At 50.7% G+C, this 22,451-nt stretch overlaps 11 protein-coding genes across 11 annotated transcripts; 5 read left to right on the top strand and 6 right to left on the bottom strand.

The window, feature by feature from the left end:
* Window positions 1–804: 804 nt before the first annotated feature.
* Window positions 805–1,786, bottom strand: N7477_008893 (uncharacterized protein; the record flags this gene model as incomplete). The annotated part of the gene is made up of 5 exons (XM_056970556.1): window positions 805–849; window positions 904–974; window positions 1,022–1,312; window positions 1,365–1,668; window positions 1,718–1,786. The coding sequence occupies 5 exons, from the start codon at window positions 1,784–1,786 to the stop codon at window positions 805–807; spliced, it is 780 nt and encodes a 259-aa protein (XP_056820588.1).
* A 784-nt stretch (window positions 1,787–2,570) lies between these two features.
* Window positions 2,571–3,832, top strand: N7477_008892 (UDP-glucose:hexose-1-phosphate uridylyltransferase; the record flags this gene model as incomplete). Its single annotated transcript, XM_056970555.1, has 2 exons — window positions 2,571–2,916; window positions 2,964–3,832. The coding sequence occupies 2 exons, from the start codon at window positions 2,571–2,573 to the stop codon at window positions 3,830–3,832; spliced, it is 1,215 nt and encodes a 404-aa protein (XP_056820587.1).
* A 264-nt stretch (window positions 3,833–4,096) lies between these two features.
* Window positions 4,097–4,557, bottom strand: N7477_008891 (Erg28 family protein; the record flags this gene model as incomplete). Its single annotated transcript, XM_056970554.1, has 2 exons — window positions 4,097–4,441; window positions 4,495–4,557. The coding sequence occupies 2 exons, from the start codon at window positions 4,555–4,557 to the stop codon at window positions 4,097–4,099; spliced, it is 408 nt and encodes a 135-aa protein (XP_056820586.1).
* A 154-nt stretch (window positions 4,558–4,711) lies between these two features.
* N7477_008890 (ketoreductase) lies at window positions 4,712–5,805 on the top strand (the record flags this gene model as incomplete). The annotated part of the gene is made up of 2 exons (XM_056970553.1): window positions 4,712–4,885; window positions 4,942–5,805. 2 exons carry the CDS (start codon window positions 4,712–4,714, stop codon window positions 5,803–5,805), a joined length of 1,038 nt encoding a protein of 345 aa, XP_056820585.1.
* A 1,367-nt stretch (window positions 5,806–7,172) lies between these two features.
* N7477_008889 (uncharacterized protein) lies at window positions 7,173–8,451 on the top strand (the record flags this gene model as incomplete). The annotated part of the gene is made up of 4 exons (XM_056970552.1): window positions 7,173–7,355; window positions 7,422–7,541; window positions 7,599–7,972; window positions 8,034–8,451. The coding sequence occupies 4 exons, from the start codon at window positions 7,173–7,175 to the stop codon at window positions 8,449–8,451; spliced, it is 1,095 nt and encodes a 364-aa protein (XP_056820584.1).
* Window positions 8,452–11,072: 2,621 nt separating this feature from the next.
* Window positions 11,073–12,888, top strand: N7477_008888 (uncharacterized protein; the record flags this gene model as incomplete). Its single annotated transcript, XM_056970551.1, has 8 exons — window positions 11,073–11,399; window positions 11,462–11,536; window positions 11,592–11,672; window positions 11,719–12,003; window positions 12,057–12,194; window positions 12,249–12,353; window positions 12,407–12,622; window positions 12,676–12,888. 8 exons carry the CDS (start codon window positions 11,073–11,075, stop codon window positions 12,886–12,888), a joined length of 1,440 nt encoding a protein of 479 aa, XP_056820583.1.
* A 485-nt stretch (window positions 12,889–13,373) lies between these two features.
* On the bottom strand, window positions 13,374–14,426 carry N7477_008887 (uncharacterized protein; the record flags this gene model as incomplete). Its single annotated transcript, XM_056970550.1, has 1 exon — window positions 13,374–14,426. The coding sequence occupies one exon, from the start codon at window positions 14,424–14,426 to the stop codon at window positions 13,374–13,376; it is 1,053 nt and encodes a 350-aa protein (XP_056820582.1).
* Window positions 14,427–14,617: 191 nt separating this feature from the next.
* N7477_008886 (CoA-binding protein) lies at window positions 14,618–15,138 on the bottom strand (the record flags this gene model as incomplete). The annotated part of the gene is made up of 2 exons (XM_056970549.1): window positions 14,618–14,997; window positions 15,054–15,138. The coding sequence occupies 2 exons, from the start codon at window positions 15,136–15,138 to the stop codon at window positions 14,618–14,620; spliced, it is 465 nt and encodes a 154-aa protein (XP_056820581.1).
* Window position 15,139: 1 nt separating this feature from the next.
* N7477_008885 (Rad4 family protein) lies at window positions 15,140–18,117 on the top strand (the record flags this gene model as incomplete). The annotated part of the gene is made up of 2 exons (XM_056970548.1): window positions 15,140–15,155; window positions 15,323–18,117. 2 exons carry the CDS (start codon window positions 15,140–15,142, stop codon window positions 18,115–18,117), a joined length of 2,811 nt encoding a protein of 936 aa, XP_056820580.1.
* Window positions 18,118–18,508: 391 nt separating this feature from the next.
* On the bottom strand, window positions 18,509–19,554 carry N7477_008884 (NAD(P)-dependent alcohol dehydrogenase; the record flags this gene model as incomplete). Its single annotated transcript, XM_056970547.1, has 3 exons — window positions 18,509–18,728; window positions 18,785–19,217; window positions 19,269–19,554. 3 exons carry the CDS (start codon window positions 19,552–19,554, stop codon window positions 18,509–18,511), a joined length of 939 nt encoding a protein of 312 aa, XP_056820579.1.
* Window positions 19,555–20,916: 1,362 nt separating this feature from the next.
* On the bottom strand, window positions 20,917–22,274 carry N7477_008883 (uncharacterized protein; the record flags this gene model as incomplete). The annotated part of the gene is made up of 6 exons (XM_056970546.1): window positions 20,917–21,346; window positions 21,404–21,484; window positions 21,540–21,659; window positions 21,712–21,902; window positions 21,958–22,074; window positions 22,125–22,274. The coding sequence occupies 6 exons, from the start codon at window positions 22,272–22,274 to the stop codon at window positions 20,917–20,919; spliced, it is 1,089 nt and encodes a 362-aa protein (XP_056820578.1).
* Between the last annotated feature and the right edge of the window lie 177 nt (window positions 22,275–22,451).

Genomic DNA, 22,451 nt, shown 5'->3' with positions numbered 1-22,451 from the left:
AGTGATTGGCATGCCAGGCCAAATCGGCTGGCAGTGCCGAGAACGAGCGGAGTGGCCCGCCACTCTCAGATTTTTCAGTGGAGTCGTACTCGCCTTTTTCCACGTTTTCGGTCCGGGCTCCACCCATACTGGACCACACGGCTTCCCGAAATGATTTGTATTATTGTTGATTGACGTATTGCATGATCTTGAAGTTATCGATGATACATCTATTGGCGGAGTGAGAATGAAGCTATGTCAGTTTTTATTGAGGTTATGGTTGACCCACACGAGAATGTGCGACCTGGTGCGTTCTCCATTCACAGTCTTTGGGTGCTTGCTTTTTTCCATGACCTGCCTAAAACATGACAGCCGAGCGGCAGAGCAATTTCCCACATCCTAAGATGGTATTATATAAGCATGGAATGAGAGTATGAATTCTGATGGGAGAAATTACCATTATAGGTGAGATTCGTACTTTGATAGATCTTCATGTAGCTCATAGATCAAAGAATGAGTGCGAGTACATAAAGTCACTCTGTCTGACCTACATGGGTGTCCTTGTCATTGCAGTAGAGAAGAATGTACGTGGCTATATTTGTGCACTGATATGGGTCTAGTTGCGGACGCAATGTTCCTCCCATAGCCGGCTTCGTGGAGATGTCAAGCGCAGTTAAGCTGAAAACTCCAACGTGGGAATGTTGGGCATGGATGAAAATCATCCGAAAGTCTCGGTGTGCAACCATGAGCAGTCTGGCGACATCCTTAGTACTTGTGTTTCCTTACGTCTTCGTCTAGCGGTCGTAATGCTTTGATAAGCTTGTCTCACCAGACCAAGCTGAAACGGGAGTTATGCGTCAAAGTAAGATGCTATCGACAACAGTCAACGAGGCTCATTATCCAGAAGGAAGTGATGCCATGTACCGTTTCTTTTTCCTCTTTACGCTCTGCTTCTTTAACGGCGGCAAGGAATCTGGTGGCTTGTATATGTAGTGCTGAAATGTAAGCATAAGTTTAACTTCGTGGGAAAGATTGCATTTACCATCCACCTCGAGGTCGTAATACGAAGTTCCCTCCACGGGGTCAGGTACTTGTTTAGGGTGAGACTGCACGTGCAAGCCAAATGACTTTGCATCATCTAGCCAGAGAAGCTCACCAGCTCGTCCATCAAGCCATTCGCGTGGAAGCCGAATAGTACTGTCAAAAATTAAAGTCCGGTTTGTGAACCAGGAGGAACCAGGCGTCGAGGCTATCTGAATGGACACTTTGAGCTGAGTGAATGCCTCCTCGTCGTGAATGTCGACCTCCTGGAGGAAGCTTTTGCACAATATTTCTATTTTATTTTTCAGTCTATATGCTTCACTATTACCCATGCAGAGACTCACCAGATGCATCTCTCGGAGTGCCTTGGTTGGGTGCAAAAACGCTTGGCTGGGAGAAAGAGGAGTATGTAGTGACATATCCATTCACCTGACCGGCTGTCATGTTTCTGCAAATGACAAATCTATGGGCGAAAGCAGGTGGTGCAAATGTTAGCATGACCTTCAAGCGGTCCTCCTCGATGGCCTGCATAGCACGATCGAGCATGAGATTCAGATTGCTGGAAATGATTGCCTTGAAGCGGCGAGACACGGACATGGCCATGACCATATGCTCAACAGGCAATTCTAGCACTGTCTGATCGAGCAACTTTCCTACATTTAGCCATCGCCCCGTGCTTAAAGGGCCGGTATCTCACCTCAGTTGGAAGACTTCCCAACCTTGGGCTCTGGCTCCCCTGAGGGACGGGAGGGTCTTCAGAATTCATTGTTGAGGGCAATTTGATATTCATATAGGGTGTCGTGTATCAGTTGAATGAAAAGCGCAGGTGGACAGCTGAATGTTACGAAAGGAAGGTTTGAAAAGGAAGCCAGTTGAGAACTGTCAAGTCTGATCTTTTTTTTTTAATCTTGATGCTGGCCAACCGGTCTTGTGGAGTGCATCTTCACCATTCACATAAGCATCATCACCAGTGATGAGTCGAGTGTGGTCGTGCAAGCTAAAGCTTTTGATGCCCAGAGGAGTTGTGTCTAGTCAAATCAGATCATAACGTGCGCGCATATGACGTCACGTGCACCACTCCAGTCTATGATAGCAATTATCTCCATTAAAATTAGGAGTTTGGGACTGTAAAATTGACAGGGTCTCTGGAATGGTTAAATCGAATTTATCCGGGACTCCAAGGTGCAGCTCCATAACCCCATCGCCCCAGAATCTCGCCCTCGGGTTGCCGATGCCTATACGGCTCACCGAGAGAAATGACATCGGCGCCAAGACCCATCATGTCATCTTCAATTCGCTACTCGACCCAGGCTAACACTTAGTATGGACCTCATCGGTGATATTATGGAGTAACCTTGGATTCCAGGAACCCATTGATATTCAATTCACCCGAAGTGTGGGAGCTAACCTGCTGACTGCGTCATGTTAAATGTCCTTGATGGAGACCCCGCGGGGGCCCGGGCGGTAGACCTCTTCCCCAGCGGGGTTTTTCTACCTCTTGCCTCCCATTTTTTACTTCCACAAGGTACTCGCAATTCTTCCTGGATAACATGGAGAACGTTCTCGACGACATCTCTCACCGGAGATATAATCCTCTGCGTGGCTCGCATATTCTCGTCTCCCCCACCGAACCAAGCGCCCTTGGCAGTAAGTTGCTTGCAATTTTGCGACAATGGCATTATCTGACTGATCTCTTTTTCTTTTATTACAGAGGTGCTCAAGAGAGTCCCTCCAAGACCACTCTGCCTGACTATGATCCCAAATGCTACTTGTGCCCTGGCAACCAGCGCGCTCAGGGTGACACCAACCCCAAGTACGACAGCACCTTTGTCTTCGTCAACGACTACAGTGCCGTGAAGGAGGAGCAGGCTCCTTATGACAACAGCAATGATGATGGTACGCGCCTTTCGCTCTTCGATCAGACCCAGACTGACCGAGTTCAGAAATCGAAAAGCGCTTCTTGAAGGCTGAACCCGTGACGGGCAAGTGCTACGTCCTGACGTTCTCTGCCGCCCACAATCTCACCCTCGCCGACTTGTCTCCTATTGAGATTGTTCCTGTGATCAATGCCTGGACTGAAATCTATGCCGCTCATCTGTCACCAACCTCCCCTTTGGCGAAGCTTGCGCCGCCCACCCACATCCAGCCTATCGATCACCACGCCAATGTCTCCAAGCCCAAGGAGCAGTACCGCTACATGCAGATCTTTGAGAACAAGGGCGCCGCTATGGGCTGCTCCAACCCTCATCCCCACGGCCAGGTCTGGACCACCAGTACTCTGCCTGAGGAGCCCGCCGCCGAGCTCGAGCAGCTGCGGCGCTACCGTACCCAGCACGGCGGTAGTCACCTGCTGGAGGACTACGCAGAGCTGGAGAGTCGTAAACAGGAGCGTGTAGTCTTTGAAAACGAGGGATTCGTTGTCGTCTGCCCGTGGTGGGCTACCTGGCCTTTCGAGACCATGATCATCAGCCGCACACACAAGCGCGCTCTTGTTGATCTGTCCGATGCCGATCGAATTCTCCTCGCCGAGGCCATTGCCGAGCTCACCCGTCGATATGACAACCTCTTCGAGACTCACTTCCCCTATAGCATGGGTATCCACCAGGCTCCTCTAGATGGTACCCAAGAAGAAGTGGACGCTTCTTACCTGCACCTCCACTTCTATCCGCCTCTTCTGCGCAGCGCTACCGTCCGCAAGTTCCTGGTTGGCTATGAGCTGATGGCTGAGCCTCAGCGTGATATCACGCCCGAGCAGGCTGCTGCTCGACTCCGTGGCTGCGGTGGTGAATTGTACCGCAAGAAGATGCAGTAAAGTTGTCGTTTTCTTTTCGCCGGAACATAGACAGGGAGTCTGATGACTAGTATTTGCATAATACCAACCAAAAATCTCACATATGCAGAAATGAAACTGTAATATTTTCTTGAATAACTGTTGCCCGAACATGGATTAGACATATTTGCGTAGGAGTATTTATTATACACGTTTTTTTCCCTCAATCCACACCTCAAGTGCTGACCTAGATTCACCGCTGAGTGCGTGGCAACCCCGTTGTACATCACCCATTGTCGTGGCAGCTTAAGCCAGGTAGAACTCACGCTGAGTCAACATCCAAGCAACAGACGAGGACGCGACAATCAACGGGCTAAGGAAGCGTCCCTTGAGGGAAGCATTTCCGAAAACAAGCTCACCAACGAAGTGGGTCAGCGCAATGCCGTAGGTCCAGATAGCGAGGTTGTATGCAACAGGGGAGTCAATGTTGTAGGCGGCGGTAAAGCGAATGACGGCGGAGAGGAAAGTCCAGGTACCAAAGACACGACCGGAGAGAGGCTCAACGGCCATGGCGCCATTGGTATAGAGCTTGGAAGTGTAATCGGGAGAGCAGTAAGCCTGTAGACTGTTGACGGCGGAGACAACGGAGACCTGGATGAGATGAGCGAGGAGGTTTCCCCTGAAAGAAACAAGGATGAACATACAAACAAGAGCCACTTGGGCAGAAGACCCTCGAAGGGAGGAAGATATGAGATGATTTGATCCATTGCGCAGAATTGAAAGGGTTGAGGGGAAAGCTGGAGCTGTGAAGTTTAGTGAGTGAAGGAGCTGGCCGAGGTGTCTGGAGTTCTCGGCGCAGATCAACCCCCAACAGTACCAACATCTTTTTTTCCCTCCTCAATTCCCCTCCTTCATCCCACCATGGATATCTCCAAATACACCGAATGCCTCTCGCAATGGCCCGCTCATATCGAGTCGGGCCTCCCTGCTGTCGGCGCACTGCTTCTGCTTGCTACTGGTGGCCTCGTCGTCGCCTGTAAGATCTGGAGCTTCGTCCGCGTGCTCCTCAGTTTGTTTGTCCTTCCGGGCAAGCCGGTATGTACCTCTCGCCGATGCTCAACATTCAATGATATTAACAGACCCGATTCTAGCTTCGCTCTTTCGGTCCTCCTGGTAGCTGGGCCGTCGTGACCGGTGCCTCGGATGGTCTGGGCAAGGAGTTCGCGCTGCAGCTGGCGCGTGCCAAGTTCAACATTGTGCTAGTGTCCCGGACCGAATCGAAGCTTGTCACTCTGGCGGACGAGATCACCAAGCGTTTCCCGAATGTTGAGACCAAGATCCTCGCCATGGATTTCTCCCGCAATGCCGACGAAGACTACGAGGCTATGCGCTCTCTGGTTTCCGGTCTAGATGTCTCCATCCTGGTCAACAACGTTGGCCAGAGCCACTCGATCCCCGTTCCCTTCGCCCTGACTCCCGCTGCCGAGATGAACGATATTATCACCATCAACTGCATCGGCACCCTGCGCGTGACCCAGATCTTCGTTCCCGGCATGATCCAACGCCGCCGCGGTCTGATCCTGACCATGGGCTCCTTCGGCGGCCTGCTCCCCACTCCTCTGCTGGCCACATACTCTGGCAGCAAGGCCTTCCTGCAGCAGTGGTCCACCTCTCTGGGTTCTGAATTGGCTCCCCATGGTATCGAGGTTGAGCTCGTCCAGGCATACCTGATCACCTCCGCCATGTCCAAGATCCGCCGCGCCTCTGCCGCCATCCCTACCCCTCGCGCCTTTGTCCGCTCGGTTCTGTCTAAGATTGGCCGAAGCGGTGGCTCCTCGACCTATGCGTACAGCTCTTCCCCGTACTGGAGCCACGGTATCATGGCCTGGTTCCTGACCTCGGTCACTGGAGTCATGGGCAAGTTCGTGGTTCACCAGAACAAGGGTATGCATGAAAGCATCCGCAAGCGAGCTCTGCGCAAGGCGGAGCGCGAGGCCCAGAAGAAGAGCACCTAAGTTCTGGTGTTGAATCGCTCCATTGCGGCCTGTGCTCGTTGACATTCTCGGTGGATTCAAGTGACGAATGTTTGCGGAAGTGTATAATGATAAAATCTCACGCAGCGTTAGCTTTATGAGCCCGGTACATCCGGGATGTCATTAGAAATAAATAATATGTGATCAGTATGTGATCAGTCGTTCCCGAGTTTCTTTTCGAATCTGCCAATCTGACTATCTGACACGCCATGGATGCATGTAGGCAAGCAGCAATGATCATCGGAGAATCACAGTCAACCAGGGCACGATGATCGGTTTCAAACCCCTGTGTGGCATCGTATCGGAGTTTCTAAACCCCGGCTCGACAGGTTCTCCAAGCATCGGATCGGTGGACTTGATTCAAATTTCACGGCGGTCGACGGGTTCCACGTGGTGGATCGCTCCACAGCCTTGGAAATGGTTTCCATGATCTCCCTTTTGACGAGACATTTATTCTACATTATGTTTTGACGATATAGAGTTCCAAATCATCTCACTTATTAGTCGCGTAAGCCGTGCAGCTGTCTTTCAATCACACTTATGAATTTGAAACCCATAGCAAGGCCGATAGTCCTCCTGGGACACCCTGCTCAATACGGCCTGATGTGACGTGGGATGTGGGCCAGATGGAATTTCCGTGATCCAATATTTATCGTCTCTTAAGCAAATGAGATTTGCTCGATGGGGACTATCCAGGCGTGCCAAGCAGAAGTGCAGGGAAATGAGACCCAGTAGGACCTAAAATGCTCCGCATCGCTCAATCGCACCGCAGCCTCGCATACTCACAGATTTTCATGTAGTTTACTATTATGGGTCCACAACCTCGGTGTACATCATGTCGGGGTCCAATGGCGCCAGAAGTGTCGAGCAATAACCCTGGAGCCGAGATTGGGCTGGTGAGCAGCTCCAAAAAAACCCCCCGTGAAGGCACATATGGGTATATATAGACTGAGTCAAGCAGGTTGACGACGCGAGACTATGTAAGAGGGCACATCGTGGTAGCGGTGTGAAACACGGACGAGGTGTCAGAGATAAAGTGAAGTGGAGAAGTCGGGCAGTTGAGGATTGCCGGGAACCCGTGCAACGATTTCCCGCCTCGACAACGGCAAGCACCAGATCTCTTCCAGAAAGGGCATCGGGCGGAAAGCCAATCATGTCAGATAAAGATGCATGCCTGGGACCGCAGGGGCCCCTTGTTCGGCTGACTCGACTTTAATGCACGGCCCCTCCCCCCCCGCCGGTCTTTCTGGTCCTTGCACAGTAGTGAAAAGTGAAACGTGGATCATTCAATATATCATGCCTGGTGCCCGAGCTGTTGATTCTGACGCTTCAATTCTGGTTGAGCCGCGATGCCGCCGCCGATAGGTACCCTCGTCCACGCCCTCGGCCACAATTGGCTAGGCCAGGCCGACATTGCCGTCCAAACGGTCCTGCTGGCGGCCGGGTTCACGGCGGTTGGTCTACGGCTATGGTCGAGGCATTTGCAGAAGGCCTCGTGGCAGTGGAATGATCGGTTGATTCTGAGTGCCACAGTAAGATCGGATTCGCCCGGTGTGCTAGGTTCACTACACATATTTGGTGACACTGACACCTCCTAGGTCCTCATGCTTGGTCGTTACATCATTGAGCTGATGTTGATTTTACTCTGTGGTCTGGGTCTCCATTCATTGGAGGTGGCTCGGACCGGAGGGCCAGAGGCTTTTGTCCGTTTCAACCAGGTTCGTACTCTTGCTCCTCAGATTGAGAACCTTGACGGTCTGTCTAACCCTCATTAGCTGACGTATGCGGGAAACTTGGTGGGATGTACAGTGGTCTATTTGGTTCAGGGATCTGTTCTGCATTATTACCTCCGCAGATTCCAGCAGCAGGTCATCATGTGGCTGATCTATACCGTGATGAGCTTGTGTACAGCTCTGTGGATTGCAACTTTCTTCGCCACGGCATTCTTCTGTGATCCGCCCAGCAAGGTCTGGTGGGCTGATGCGCAGGGTCATTGCGGTGACCGAAAGACCCTGCATACCGCCACTACGGTGAGCGAGGTCATTCTCAATGGGTTCATATTACTTGTGCCTCTGCCGATTGTACGGCATATGAGGTTAGCCCGGGCCAGAAAAGTCGCCCTCGGGCTGACTTACATTCTGGGTATCGCGTGAGTATCAGTGTGCCACTCTCTATGGAAATGTGTTCGTTTTCTGAAATTGCGTCTCTAGCATACTTGCCATCACGGCAGTTCGCATCAAGCTTGAGGACAAGCTCGACCCAGAGGACCCAACCTACGGGTCGGCTCGAGTATCACTTATTTCATGCATTGCTTCCCTTCTCGGTATCATTGTCGTCTGTTTACCACTACTGCCTCCGGCGATTCAAAGGCTCTTTGGAACCTCCATTTTCTGCTCCATGGCAGATGGACCAGTCTCTGACTCGCCATCTGCCGAATACTGGAAGACGACAGTCATGGGGGAGCAAACCGAGGAGCCTGAAATTCCTCTGGTGACAGTGGCACCGCCTCCCATGGCGAAGAAATTGACTGAGCTGGCTCAGGGACAGATTAAAATTACTTCGGATTGGGAGATCCACTCTGCGAGGAATTCCGCGCGGTTGGATAGGGAGTCGATACGACGGGACTAGAAGCTGTTTCTGGGATTCGAGTCTGACTAATTTCTAGAGCAGGAAACATTAAAGAAATGACATTCATATTTCTCAATAGATACATCCCGGTCAAGTATATATCCACAGGCAGAAGACGCATGGAGCCAAAGAGGTTTAAATAGATGCAATTGAGCTTGCAATAACAACAGCGGACGGTTGTTATGGGAAATGGTCCCCTATCAAGATAATCAAGCAGTCAAGTTAGGCATCATTAAACCCAACAGGATGACTACATACACGGGACCAAGTATTGTTGCGAATAGGCCGACACAAATACCTTTGGTGGTTGGTTGCCCCGTCCCATCGGATTCAAGAATCCTCTTGACTCTGTACAAACCATGACTGTCAGTCCAACCTTCAAATTGCAGCCTTTCTGAGCATGAAGAATTGTAAACAGCGTTTGTTGTGTCCACACCGCGAACTAGGACCAGCTCTTTCACGTACACATGAGCATTCTTGACCACACTTGGAAGCCTCACCATTGAAGTCTTGTCTTGGTAGTGCTTGTTTTTTTTCGCTTGTCTTCGTCGTTTCCAGAGCCCGCATCTCTTGCTATCGTTTACTGTTGATGATAATAGAAAACTGGTTTCTACTGTCCCTCGTGCTCAAGAGCCTTTTCCGCACACAGAGGCTAGCATTATATTACAGACACTCGAAGATATTTCATCTTCCGGCCAATTGGCCTAGTGGTAAGGCATCCGTTTCCGGTGCGGGAGATCGTAGGTTCGAATCCTGCATTGGTCGTTTCTTTTTTGGTTTTCTTTCTTTCTCCTTATCTTTGGAGAAATACATCTGAAGTAATTTTTGCTTCACAGAGTCGTTATCTTTTTTGCTTTTGGTCCATCTGCCTTGTTTCTAATTCCTTTTTTTATTCATTTTCCTCTCAGACGCTTAATGCATATTATCCTAGCCGAAAGTGTAATTTGCTTATTCTGGTTACGTTTGATAGTGGTTGCTCAGCAATCAATCCGCTAAGCTACAGCCTCCTGAGTAATGAACATGTCTGGACCTTCTCATTCGGATCTGTGAAGCAAAAATTACTTCAGATGTATTTCTCCAAAGATAAGAGAAAGAAATAAAACCAAAAAAGAAACGACCAATGCAGGATTCGAACCTACGATCTCCCGCACCGGAAACGGATGCCTTACCACTAGGCCAATTGGCCGGAAGATGAAGATATTATCAAGATCTGACACTATGATCCGTGATCTTCTAAGTCACTCTAACAAGGACCGAGCATGCCTGAAGGTTGTTGATGTGGGACCCCATGATTTACGTCGAAAACTTCAATTGATATATGTACGGTAGTAACACCGAAAGTGCCATCGACTTAGCCGCGAAATTACTAGACTCGAGCCATGATATTGCTCGCATCCCTGGATCACGATAACTTACCATTTCACACCACCAATAGCGTAGTAAATGGCACAGAAGTAGCATAAGAATTTTCGATGCCAGGGGTTCAAGAGCAGCAGTGGGCACATTTCCTTCTTATGGAATTCTATGCATCTGCCGTCCAATCAACCTAGATTTGGAAGACACGAGTTTTGTCAGAAAAAAATCCCAACGGCCCTTGACTCTGTGAGGCCGAGAATGCTAGTTTAAAAGCTTCTTTTTCTTCTTCTCGAAAACATATTTTTCTCCTCTTTCTGGTCAATGGATGATATATATGTCACTTCCCCTTCATATACTCCCTCAGACTTCACCAAATGGCTCAAGACAAGCAGCAGCCGCCGCTTCTGAAAACAGACATTTCCGCTTCATGCCCAACCCAAGCAGCGGCGTAAGACTGCCTTGCTATCTAGGATGTACGCCGCATCCATAGCATCTACATGATTTGTATTTCTTATTATGAAACTGCGCGTTGCATGATTAGGATCTTGGCCCTAGTCCGGTGGCATTTGCGGAAGAAGCTTCGACCATGCTTATACACCCTCCAAGTTTCGATCCAGTTAACCCGGGGAGGCGACGCTGAAATTGAAAGGGTTATTGAGGGATAAACAGGTCATACCCCTTGTATTGGTAGAGCGTGGCTCAACTGCACGGAGTCTGTTCAAACCGTAGCTTCAGAAACCTCACGATAAACCAACATCAACCAACCTGAAACGAAATGTATTGTGAGCTCATGTGTCCACTCACGAATGGACTCCATGTGATCGAAGCATTGTTCAGGAGATGCACTGGGAAGCCCGGAATACACCGAAGCGCACGAGTAGAAAACCGACCACCCCTTGCATTCACCTCCCTGCAACGATGATCGACGGAGAGATTGTTCCCAACAAGCATCGGAACATTCCTGCCAGGGCCCGAAGACATCAAATTACCCGTCTCCTCTTCAGAACAAGACAACCACAACATTCCCAGCAAGGGTGTAAACATGGTGCAGGACAAGGAAGAGTACTAACCCCCCTCACCCCTTCGTCCTCGCAGCCTTAGAATGTGGCCAAGGCGATCACTATAAAGACACTGGTGTCGTTGCCATCCCTCATTGCGTCGCATTCCGCACACTTTCGTTAATACCCCCTTTTATTTCTTGCTTCGACACGTCGCTCGTGGACGCAGACTCCAATTCAGCAGGTCTCAATCAAAGAGCAGACACAATGGTGAAGACTACTTACGCCCTGACACTCTTTGCGGCCATGAGCCTGGCCGCGCCGTTGCGACCGGCTGGCAACGATGTGACTGGTGTCATGGCTCGCGATGGTACCGGTAACTTTATAGGTGCTGGTACCGCCGATGGTGCAGTGAATGAGATGCTCAAGGGACTCGCCACTCCCAAAAGCGATAATCCGACTTCCGATGACAAGATGGATAAGATGGGCAAGAAGGCGGCAGATGAAAAGAAGAACGAGAAGAAGCCCATTGTGACACACAGCCCGCTGGAAAGCCTTCCTCTTGTTGGCCCTCTCATGCGACCAGTTCCTTTGGTAGGGTTTCTTCAAGAAAAGCGATGAAAGAAAAGCCGTACTAATCATGCTCCGGGATGTAGAAGCGAGACAACGAGGTCCGCTCGTTCACCGGTGATCTGAGCAATCTACCTCTGCTGGGGTCTATCTTCGGTGGTGTTCGTGCTTAAACATCCATTTGGATATTGGTCGAGAAGCTGACAATCTAAGCAGAATCAGAACCACCCTGCCAACTCCCCTCACCAGACCGGTGGAGGCCAGAAGGTTGGAATGCGTCGTTCTCACCACGAGACTGTATGTTTGTCCCTAGAAAAATGGAGTATGATCAGACGCCTAATAGAAGTTCCAGGGCTTCCCCCAAAACCACGGCCAACATTACGGCCAGAACCACGGACAGAATGAGGGCCAGAACGCTGGTCAAAACGCTCACCAGAACGAAAACCAAAATGCTGGTCAGAACTATGGTCAGAACTATGGTCAGAACTATGGTCAGAACTATGGTCAGAATTACGGCCAGAATTACGGCCAGAATGAGGGCCAGAATATGGAGAAGCGTGGCCAGCCCGCTAACAACCCCGATTCGCTCGGTGCTCTGTGGCTCATCCGCAAGTTGACTAGCGGTGGTGTATGTTGTAATCTCTCCTTGGGTGCAAAGAATAAGCTAACGAGAAATCTTAGTCCATAAACAAAAGCCACAAGCGTAGTGAGGATCTGCCTACCTCTACCGAAGCAACCCACGGCTTCATTAGTGACGGAGATGGTGCTGCTTCCGATGCTGCCACCGATGTTCTGGGCGTTGCTACAGATATAATCCTCGTATGATAAAAATAATTGCGTCAAACCGAGGACAAGTGACTGACCATTCATCAGATTCGCCGCGAGTACAAGGACGGTGATGACATTGCCGATGCCGTCGATGATGCCCTAGACAGCGGTATTGACGCTAACTCGGATGCCGCCGACATGGCCACACCCGTACGTGACAAAAACGAGAACAAGTACATTGCAATGACTGACGATTCCCCCAGATGCGCCGCGACTTGGGTGGTCTGTCCGACCTGGGGGCCAGCCTGACCGGAGACAAGAACAACAAAAAGCAGGCCGCTCCCACACCTGAGCAGTCCAAGTCTCAGTCACAAGCTGTCAAGGATAACAAGAATGACCCTATCGCCCAGCTTGCCAGCGAGAGTGGTCTCGGAAAGCTCTTTGCCGGTAACACTCACCATGGCCTTGGACTCTTTCCGGTAAGTTTTCGCCCTGATCATAATCCTTGTCACAATGCTGATACCTTTCAAAGATGAATGGTCGCCGTGATGTCCATGAGAATGAAGCCCGTGATGAGTCCCCCATTCGGGGGTCTGACCTGGAATCAGTCCTCTTCAGCGGCAGTGTCCTCAGCAAGCTTGCTCACACTCTGACTCCTTCTGCTCCTGCTGCCGATGCGGCCCCAGCTGCTGCTCCCGCTGCTGCTGCCCCTGCTGCCCCTGCTAGCGGTGCTGGAGCTCAGTAAGTTTCCTGCAACAGAAACGACATCAAGTCCTTGCAAAGACGGATTTCATTGGGCGAAATTTCTTTTTTGATGCTAGTGAAGACGTTCGAAGTCAATTTGATGTGTGGTGTACTTATGGAAGCTGGCCCGCAAAGTCAAAATTTTTTTTTACTTGAAGGAAATACTATTTATTCAGCGGGGAAAGCAAGGCTCACAGCTAGCGAAGAAATTCGTAAATTTGGAAACCAAATAATGTAAGAAAGCTCAAATAGCAAACCTCATCCAAATTTCCAAAGAGCGAATGAGAAGTAGGAGGATAGGTGAAAAAACCGAGATCATAAATCATTGAGCGCTGCAGGTTGGTCCTGGTCTGACCACCCTGTGAGCATGCGCTTTTGGGGTATCGAATCGTTATGTGCGACCAGAAAAGCAAAGCCATATTTCAAGGCAAATGACCGGAACAAAAATTATTAGAAAAGCCAACTGACGAAAAAGCATCGGTGGGATCAATCGTAATCCATCTCAAAATCATCCACTTCGACCGTGGTACCGAGGGCCTCCTTGCCCTCGCGAATCATCGCTTGTAGTTGTTTGTTTAAGCGCTGGATACTAGCATCTTCTTCACGCTCTCTGCGGCGTAACCGAGCAGCTTGTCTCTGCACTTCAGCCGATCCTGGGCCATCTCTTGATCGCGGAGACGGAAGACCCAAGCCCACTCCTTTGGTAGGTGTCAAAGGCCGTAAAGCAGATGGAGCCGCTCTCTTGTTCAGTCGAGGCATCACGGCTGGTCGCCGACGGGGAGTGGACGCCGGGTGAACACGACGAGCTTTCAGAGATGGACTCCCCATACTTTCGCCGATGAATGGGTCGGTAGGTTCAGTGGGGACAACCACCCAGCTTCGCTCGATGTCTTCCTCGGGATACTGACCTGGGATGGGTGTTCGAAAGATCGGATCTTTCTCCACGGAAGCAGGAGAATGCCAGGTCGCAGTGAATTGTGCTGGTGACCCGGTTTGCATATCGTAACCTTGACCACCCCCAGCATAGAATCCGCGGAATGCGCCAGTCCAGCACAAGTCTAGTACTTTGCCGACTGCCTTAATCACCGTGCGTCCCCATCCAAGTCGTGTCGGGGTATCAGCACCATCCGCTGACGGTGATGCAATACAAGAGTCGCGGCGGCTGCGCTTGCGGCTATTTTCTGGGGTGTTCTGATCTATTGTCTCCATACTGGCGTCCAACGATGGTGGGAGGAAAGACTCGCGATAGCGGTTCGGACGACAGTCAAGATCAGCAGTGGTGTGGAAGTCATGGCGACCGCTTGTTTTGCGGTATTCAGACTCGAGCAGGGAAGGGCTGGCATCTCCCGATGAAAAATCGAATTTGGATGAGAGCTTTTCGGTGTCGCGGCGTGGGCGCTTGCGACTCACGGAGAGGGAGTATAGCGAGGAGGATGCGGAGGCGGAGGCAGGGACTTGGAAGAGTTGAGAGTTGGCGCTGGCGAGATCGACTTTAGGGGGAGACGTCGACGGGATAAAAACCGCCGGCATGTCGGGCATCTTTATTTAAATATCAGAATAAGATGAGAATAAAGAGGTGAGGAAAGTGTAAAGAATGCTTGATTGCGAAGGCTGGGAAAAATACGAAGTTGACTATTTCGGGCTTAGACTCAATAACAGGGAATTGTCATCCCCGAGTTCCGAGACACACATCTTCACCCCTTCGCAGATCTATCCACAAAACTGTCCCTTTACAAGCGCTGGCTGGTCCACTGTACACCGGCGGCCTCCAATCCATCATCACCATCCACCAGGACGCACCATCCCTCGCCGCCCATTCCACCGTCGCCCGCAATCACCGCCTCGAAATGTCCTCGCGCATAATCCAACACTGCATTATCGAAGGTTCCGGGTTGCAACCAGACGGCAGGGATGCCGACTGAGTGCGCTTCCTGCAACAGTGTGAGGGTCACCGGTGGTGGGGTCACCACCGATAGAGAAGTCTGCGTGGGTGAAGCCAAAGCCGACGGTGAAGGCACGGTATCGTAGGAACGCGAGGGGAGCGAAATCTGCGCTGCCCGTGGGTTCAGTGGTGTCACAGGTAATGAGTGCTGGTGATACCAAGCGAGGACTGGAGTGGAGTTAGCATCCCCAGAGTCCAAATTCCAATTCACGTAGAGGCTATACTTTTATATCCGAACTTGTTGGTGTCATTGCTGGCCCCCGCCACCGCGAAGCGCGGGGAACTGAAGAATCGCTTGACGGCTTCCATGATGGAGAATGCTGACTGTAGCTTTGTTCTTTAAATGTGATTCTGTGATTTCGTAAATTCTCACCAGAGGGATTCCTGCGAGACGAAAGTCTGGAAGTTGGAGGAAGTGCAAGGTGAACGAACCTCGGCAGCCGCCGAGAGCAACTCCTGCGCTCATCTCCAACCTCCGCTCCGCCTATCGGAGCATCCTCTACCCTTTCAGGACTGTCTTTTGATTCCATTTGCTCCTTCGCGTCGCAACGGGGCTCCGAGCCCAACTCTCATGCCACCCTTCGTCCCCCGCAAGCGCTTCTCCGAGGACCCGGACCCGCCCCCGCCAAACGCCAGGCCCAGGCTGATGACTCCGCCAAGCCCTTTCACATTAGTGACTCCGACTCCGATACGGTCTCTTCATTGAGCGATGTGCCAGAGTCCGACAATGCTACTCCCCAGGCACCGCGTGCATCTGGCAATGAAAATGAGGATGAGGAGGATGAGGAGGACGAGGAGGAGGATGACGACATTGATTGGGAAGACGCGATCGACACTAAGACAACTGGAGACACCACTCCAAGCATGGCCGTCGCTGAGATACAAGATCTTGAATTGACGCTAAATAAAGATGAACATCATGTGTCAGACCTCCTGGATGGCAAGAAAGGACCGTCCAAGATTGAGCGCCTGATCCGCAATCAGACGCACTGCATGCATGTCCAGTGCTTGCTCTTCCATAATGCCATTCGCAATGCCTGGATCAACGATAAGAAGGTTCATGAAGCATTAATCCAGAAGCTACCAGAAGGCATCAAGAAAGAAGTGAAGAAATGGCGGATTGCGGCGGGAATAGAGATCCCCGAGCCAAAGCCTCCCCCACCGAAGAGCAAGAAGAAAGGAAAAAAAGCTCGAAAGAAGCAAGACTGGGGCGAAGAATCCGAAAGACTAGAGCTGGGTCAGCCAGATATGAGTGCGGGCGACCCGATCATTCCTCTGCTTAAGGTCCTGGTTGCGTACTGGAAGAAACAATTTCGTATTACAGCTCCTGGCCTACGGAAGCATGGGTATCGCCCAGTCTCCTCCGTTGAAGCCATATTGAATGAGTTCCGGGAGGAAGAGCACAACCCAGAAATCCATGGAGAACGGATTGCTAATCTTGAAGAATTCCGATCAACGGCCGAACGAATGCAGGGCTCTCGGGACGTTGGCGCTCAGCTCTTCACAGCTCTGATCAGAGCTTTAGAGATAGAAGCACGGCTGGTAGGCAGTCTCCAGCCACTGGGATTTGGCTGGACCAAAGCAGAAAACGCCACCCCATCCACTCCATCCAAGACGGAGAAGAAAGAGAAAGACGAGTCCAATATGGAAGCTGGAGGTTTCGACCCCGAGATTGACTCAGAACAGGATCGTTCAAAGGTAAAGAAGAACGTCCCAAAGTTTGATAAGGACCTACCATTCCCTATTTACTGGACCGAGGTTGCCTCACCAGTCACGCATCAGATTATTCCGGTTGACCCTTTGGTCCTCCCGAATTCCGTTGCAACTACACCGGACTTTCAAGCAGCATTTGAGCCACGCGGAGCCAAGGCAGAACGCGCCAAGCAGGTTATATGCTACGTGGTCGCGCACTCGGCCGATGGAACCGGCAAGGACGTCACCACCCGATACCTTCGACGGCGAACATGGCCAGGCAAGACCAAGGGATTCAGGATGCCTGTGGAGAAAATCCCGCAACCAGGCCGCCGAGGACAATACTTCGAGTACGACTGGTTCAGAACGGTCATGCGGGGATACGAAAGACCTCCAGACCGTAGAACCAAGGTTGACGAGGTTGAGGACGCAGGCGACCTTCAACGAAAGCAACCGGAGAAAAAGAAATCGGCCCAGACAATTGATACACTCCAAAGCCTTCGCCAATCGACCGAGTTTGTGCTGGAGCGTTTCCTGCGCCGTGAAGAGGCCTTGAAACCGGGCTCAGAGCCAGTCCGCACCTTTACCGCAGGTAGAGGTGCCAAAGCCAAGGAAGAACCCGTGTTCCTTCGAGCGCACGTCGTAAAGTGTATGTCGGCAGAAAGTTGGCACAAAGAAGGCAGCCAGATCCAGCCTGGTGCGGTTCCTCTGAAAAGAGTGCCCATTCGAGCGGTGACACTTAGTCGCAAGCGCGAAGTCGACGAGCTACAGCGTGAAACGGGAGAAAAACCCATGCAGGGATTGTATTCTCGCGAACAGACCGAGTTCATCATCCCTCCGCCCATTGAAGATGGCAGGATTCCAAAAAACGACTATGGGAATATCGACTGTTTTGTTCCTACTATGGTGCCTCGTGGCGCGGTTCATGTCCCGCTCCCTGGGACTGTCCGAATCTGCAAGAAGCTGGGCATTGATTACGCAGAGGCGGTGACTGGTTTCGAATTCGGTTCAAAGATGGCAGTACCCGTGATTCAAGGTGTAGTCATTGCTGCTGAAAATGAGGATCTACTGAAAGATGCCTGGCGAATCGACGCTGCTGAGAAACGCAAACGCGAGGAGCTCAAAGCTGAGAAGCGAATTTTGCAGACATGGCGCAAGTTCCTTTTCGGTTTGCGCATCATGGAACGAGTCCGTGAAGAATATGGCGGTGACCCGGATGCAGATCGCGAGCGAGATTCTCATAATCCATTTGCCACTCGGAAGAAACACCAGGAGCATGCCTCTGATGATGGGTACGAGGAGGATCATCTCGAGGAGTCTTCCCACAACCCCATTGACCATGGCGGTGGATTTCTTTTACCTGGCGAAGGGGAGGACGAAGATCACGGCTTGATTGTTGAGCGTCACGACGAGAGCAATGAAGTCCCATCCAAGTCTCAGTCTTCCGGAAATGAGGATGACGATATTGAGGAGTTGTCACCAGCCATCTCGATATCCGATCCTGACTCTGACACTGACACTGACACTGACACTGACAATGAGCCTGAGTATGAACCATCTACTCGAAATACTAGACGGCGTCGTCGTGGCGGTTGAAGAGATAGACGACCTGCTGAGAATGTGATTTGTAAGAATAGAACATGTACCGTACAACACGAAAACTCTGATAATTATCTATACACGTGAATATTTACTTTCAGCACATGCTTACATGGCACTCCACCAGGGTTTACACAATATACGCTTCAGATCTGCAGGGGGGTGTCTGGCCTGATTTCGCGTGTTACGAGAAGAATGTTCTAGTTGGATCTCAATGAATATGTGATAAGGATGTCTTTCATTGACTGAAGAATAAATGGACGCTAAATTCTATAAGTTCTAATTTTGGATCGAAATCAATTAAACAACATAGTGGAGGCAAAATCAAACCTTCACAAGGACACCGCGGTATCTCATCTTGCCTTCTCTCAGAGTCTGCATAGCTTCCTCAATTCCTGCAGCGGTCAAGGGGAAGGTCATGATAGAAGGGTAAATCTTCTTTTCTCGCCGCAAAGTCGAGCAGATTGCGAATGGAACGGCGGGAGGCAACCAGCGAGCCCTGAATGCGGACACCCTTCCAGACCATGTCCAGCATGGGAACAGGAGAAGGCTCAAAGGCAACAGTCAAGGGGTAGATGCTACCATGGGTGTTCATCAGAGGAATCAGGCTAATGTGAACGTTAGCAACAGTGTGACAGTCTCTCGGGTACTGGACAGGACTCACGAAGGGTAATCAACGCTTCCACTTCCACAGAGAAGAAGGTGGTTGACAGGCTTGAAGTCCGCTGGAGGCTTCTCGCCAGAGCGGAAAACGTGGAACTCAGAGGCACCGTATCCCATAGCCTCCTCGCGCTTGGACTCGGAGCTCGAGAGAACGACGACATGGCAGCCCATCTCGCTAGCAAGCTTGATGGCCAAGTGACCCAGACCACCGATGCCCATCACAGCAACACGATCGGTGGGACGGATGCCATACTCGGTCAGAACCGTCCAGACAGTAGCACCAGCACACATGAGAGGGGCAGCATATTCAGAGGCCAGCTCATCGGGGATAGGATAGACGCAAGTAGCATCCCAAACCGCACCGTAACCGAAGGAGCCGTTGTCGGTATCGTGGAAGCCGTACTGCTTCTGGTTACGGCAATACTGGTCCCAGCCTGTTGATCATTTAGTACAAAAGATTCATCCATGTCAGGATACAGACATACCGGAGACACAGTTGTCACACTCGGTGCAGACCTTGTGGGTGTATCCAAATCCGACACGATCTCCCACCTTGACGGAGGTGACCAGCGGACCGACAGCCTTCACAATACCAATACCCTCATGACCGAGAACCATATCAGCCTTCAGGTAATGCTCATCGGTTCCACAGAGACCGGAATGAGTGGTCTCGATAAACACCTCATTGTGCTCAAGGGTAGCAGTGCTTCTGCTAGGGACGATCTTGCCGTCCGCGGAGCCGCGGAAAGTGTCATATGAAATAGTAGTCATCTTGAATACTTTTGCTGTACTTATAGATTCCAGAGGCTAGGGACCTTGAGGGTGACCCCGTCTTTATATAATCACCTTGCAAATCCCAGAGGCCCAGGTCTACAGCCTCACATTTACAGTGGCAGTCGATCGGCAAATTTTCCGGACCCTAAATTAATCAAGTGAATCACGGTGAGGACCGAAATGTATCCGAGTGTTCCGAATGTATCCAATGTATCCACAGCGGCTAACGTCCGATCTTGTTTATCATATCACTCCGTAGGTAGGATCTGAAACGGCTTCGTCACAATATCCACAACGGTTGATATTCGGGCGCAAAAGGACCATTCAACATATCGCCCAGCAACTAGGGCTGCGCCACCCGGGCCACCGTAGGGAATGGGCTCGAAACCTTGGAACGAAGTGCTAGTTTTCACGGCAGAGGTCGGGTGCCTGCTATCTTTTAAAGTCTCCGATCGGGCGTCTATTTCGCCGTGGGGTCATTAAAGTGGTAAATGCCGAGGCTGTAGCTTGTAGTCAAAGTCTCCGATCGGACGTCGATTTGACCGTGGTGGAACCCGTAGTGGGGTCTTCAACGGTGGAATATTCGATCACATTGTCGGTTTTTGTCCCATCCTTGCAGCGAAGCTCCGCCCTAAGGTTGACTATTGGGAGGCACATTCGACACTTGACTGGAGGCTATGCGAAGCATTGGCCTGACCAGATCTTAAAGTCCATAGCAGCCTGACATTGAATGACTGAAAGTCCTTAGACGTCGAATTATTTGCGTATTCTTGCGAAGAGAAGTGGGGAGTTTAGGTGCTTAGATTTTCGCGTTTGAAGGTGGATCCGAAAATTTCCACTTGCATCATAACGGTACTCATGCATGATCTCTTCTGGAAACTAGTCGACCACCCGATTTAAGCACCAGAACATGTCTGTGTTGACCGCTTCCAGTCTCAGCCTATTAATGCTTCCTTGGTCTAGCGCATAAATCATATTGTGAACAATTTACAAGCCCTTGAAGAGTCCGAGCTCAAGCTCAATTGTTAAATCTGCATATACATATAGGCATCGTCTGGACGAAAAAGTCTCTGATAGAGCATCAGTAGCTGAGGTAGCTTCGATTCATAAGTTATATTCGGTACAGATGTCGGTGTATACTGGTGCGATAGACATGCGCTGATCTCCTATACCGACATAACACCATCCGGGTGTATGACCAAAACCAGTGCCAACCCCCCCACCCCCAAAACCAAAAAAAAAAGAAAGAAAGAAAGAAAAAAAACGGATCTTCAATAGAACAAAGGTACACAAGACAGAGTTGGACCCGTAATTAAGTGGATATATGGAACCCCAAAGCAACTGCTTATCCTAGATAACCTAGTCGTACGCCACAATGACCTGTCGATTGACGACAATATCGGCCTCACCGGGCCGTTGGCCGTTATCGAGAATATCTTTCTGACTATCTCCATCACTCAGGCTACCGTGTCGCTCTCGATCTATGACCGAGGTGATGGCAGTGTGGTTGGGGTTCTTGCTTTGGTCGCCCAGTTCGTAGTTTCGTGAATACATCGCCCCTCCGGTGCGATGAGAACTGATGTATCCAGGTGAATTCTTATAGTCTGATGTCTTGCCGTCGCGGAGGATGCGGAACAGGGGACGAAGGGTCGCGATATTTCCGACTAACATGCCGATGGCGTTCTCGGCGAATCCCCAGATGACAACGTTCGATACGCTATAGAGGTAGTTGTTTTCGCTGGTCAGGGCGACTGTATATTTGAGTCGGACGCATGCGGATAGCGACGCACTGTAGAAAGCATATGTCAGCCATGACGGAAAGCAAGAAGAGAAATGGATTGCGTACAAGACACCGAGGCCCATCAAGCCAATGATCGATATTTTGGTGTTGCGGTTGATCTGCACGTTCCAAAGTAGAGGTATCGGCCTATCCAAGAAGTCAGGTTATGATTGCTTGTAGATCATGGGTTGTGGATCCGTACAGGAAAGCGGTTACCCAGTCGGTCAGGATGTTGACAGCGGTGCACGCGTAGTACACATCAGCAAGGACATAGCTAGGTTTGCAATTCCCGTGCTTGAGGGCTTCAGCATCCCACGCAGCTCTTTCGACATGGTCAGTGTTTACTCCTGAAACATAGTTGGGACGAGACTTACTCCACAGGGATGCAGTTCGTCAGAATGAAGATCAAAGCGATGATGTTCATGATCACGAATGTAGCAATCACGACATATTGTACGTAGAGATACTCCTTGCGCCCACTTGCTACTCGAATCAACATCCAACTGATGCTGAGCTTGATCGGAATGATGGCGGCACAATAGCCGACCTCGAAGATTAGGAAAAACTGGTCGCGAGATTAGTGTGATGTCGGTCAAGGTGATGGAAAGAGCTGGCCTCACTTTCTTCCCCTCTGCCTCGTATTTTTCATTCCCAGCCTCTGCAAAGGTCGAATTGAGAATGCCGATGCCATTGAACGCTCCTCCAACACACCCTGCCACGAGCACAGCGAATGGTACCTTTCGAAGTCGTAAGTCGGATGCTCGACCATAGGGCGAGGACTACAAACCAGGGCTGCTGTCATAATCCAGTCCTCCATTCCCCATGATTTGCGTGTCAATCTGCAGTATACCCTCAAGCCATAGGTCAAAAGAGCCAATATCGTTAACATGATGGTGCTGCCCGCCACCGACGGAGCAGCATCGGCGTAGATTGCCATGGTGTCACGGTTGAGCGCTATGTGAGATTCAATCCTGAGGTGCTGTCCAGGATCGATTCAATGTCTTAAAACCATTGACTAGGGTCGACATGGGGTAAGAGCTTGCAAACTTAGGTGGAGCAACAGGAATAGGGATGGAATACGATTGATCGAGGTCAAAGCCATGGTTGAGTCGCA

Source organism: Penicillium maclennaniae, assembly GCF_028827695.1.
Source record: "Penicillium maclennaniae strain IBT 15551 chromosome Unknown utg000007l:1.0-4884863.0:1.0-4888362.0, whole genome shotgun sequence".
NCBI classification, from domain to species: Eukaryota; Fungi; Ascomycota; class Eurotiomycetes; order Eurotiales; family Aspergillaceae; genus Penicillium; species Penicillium maclennaniae.
This window is presented reverse-complemented; position numbering and strand designations above follow the sequence as displayed.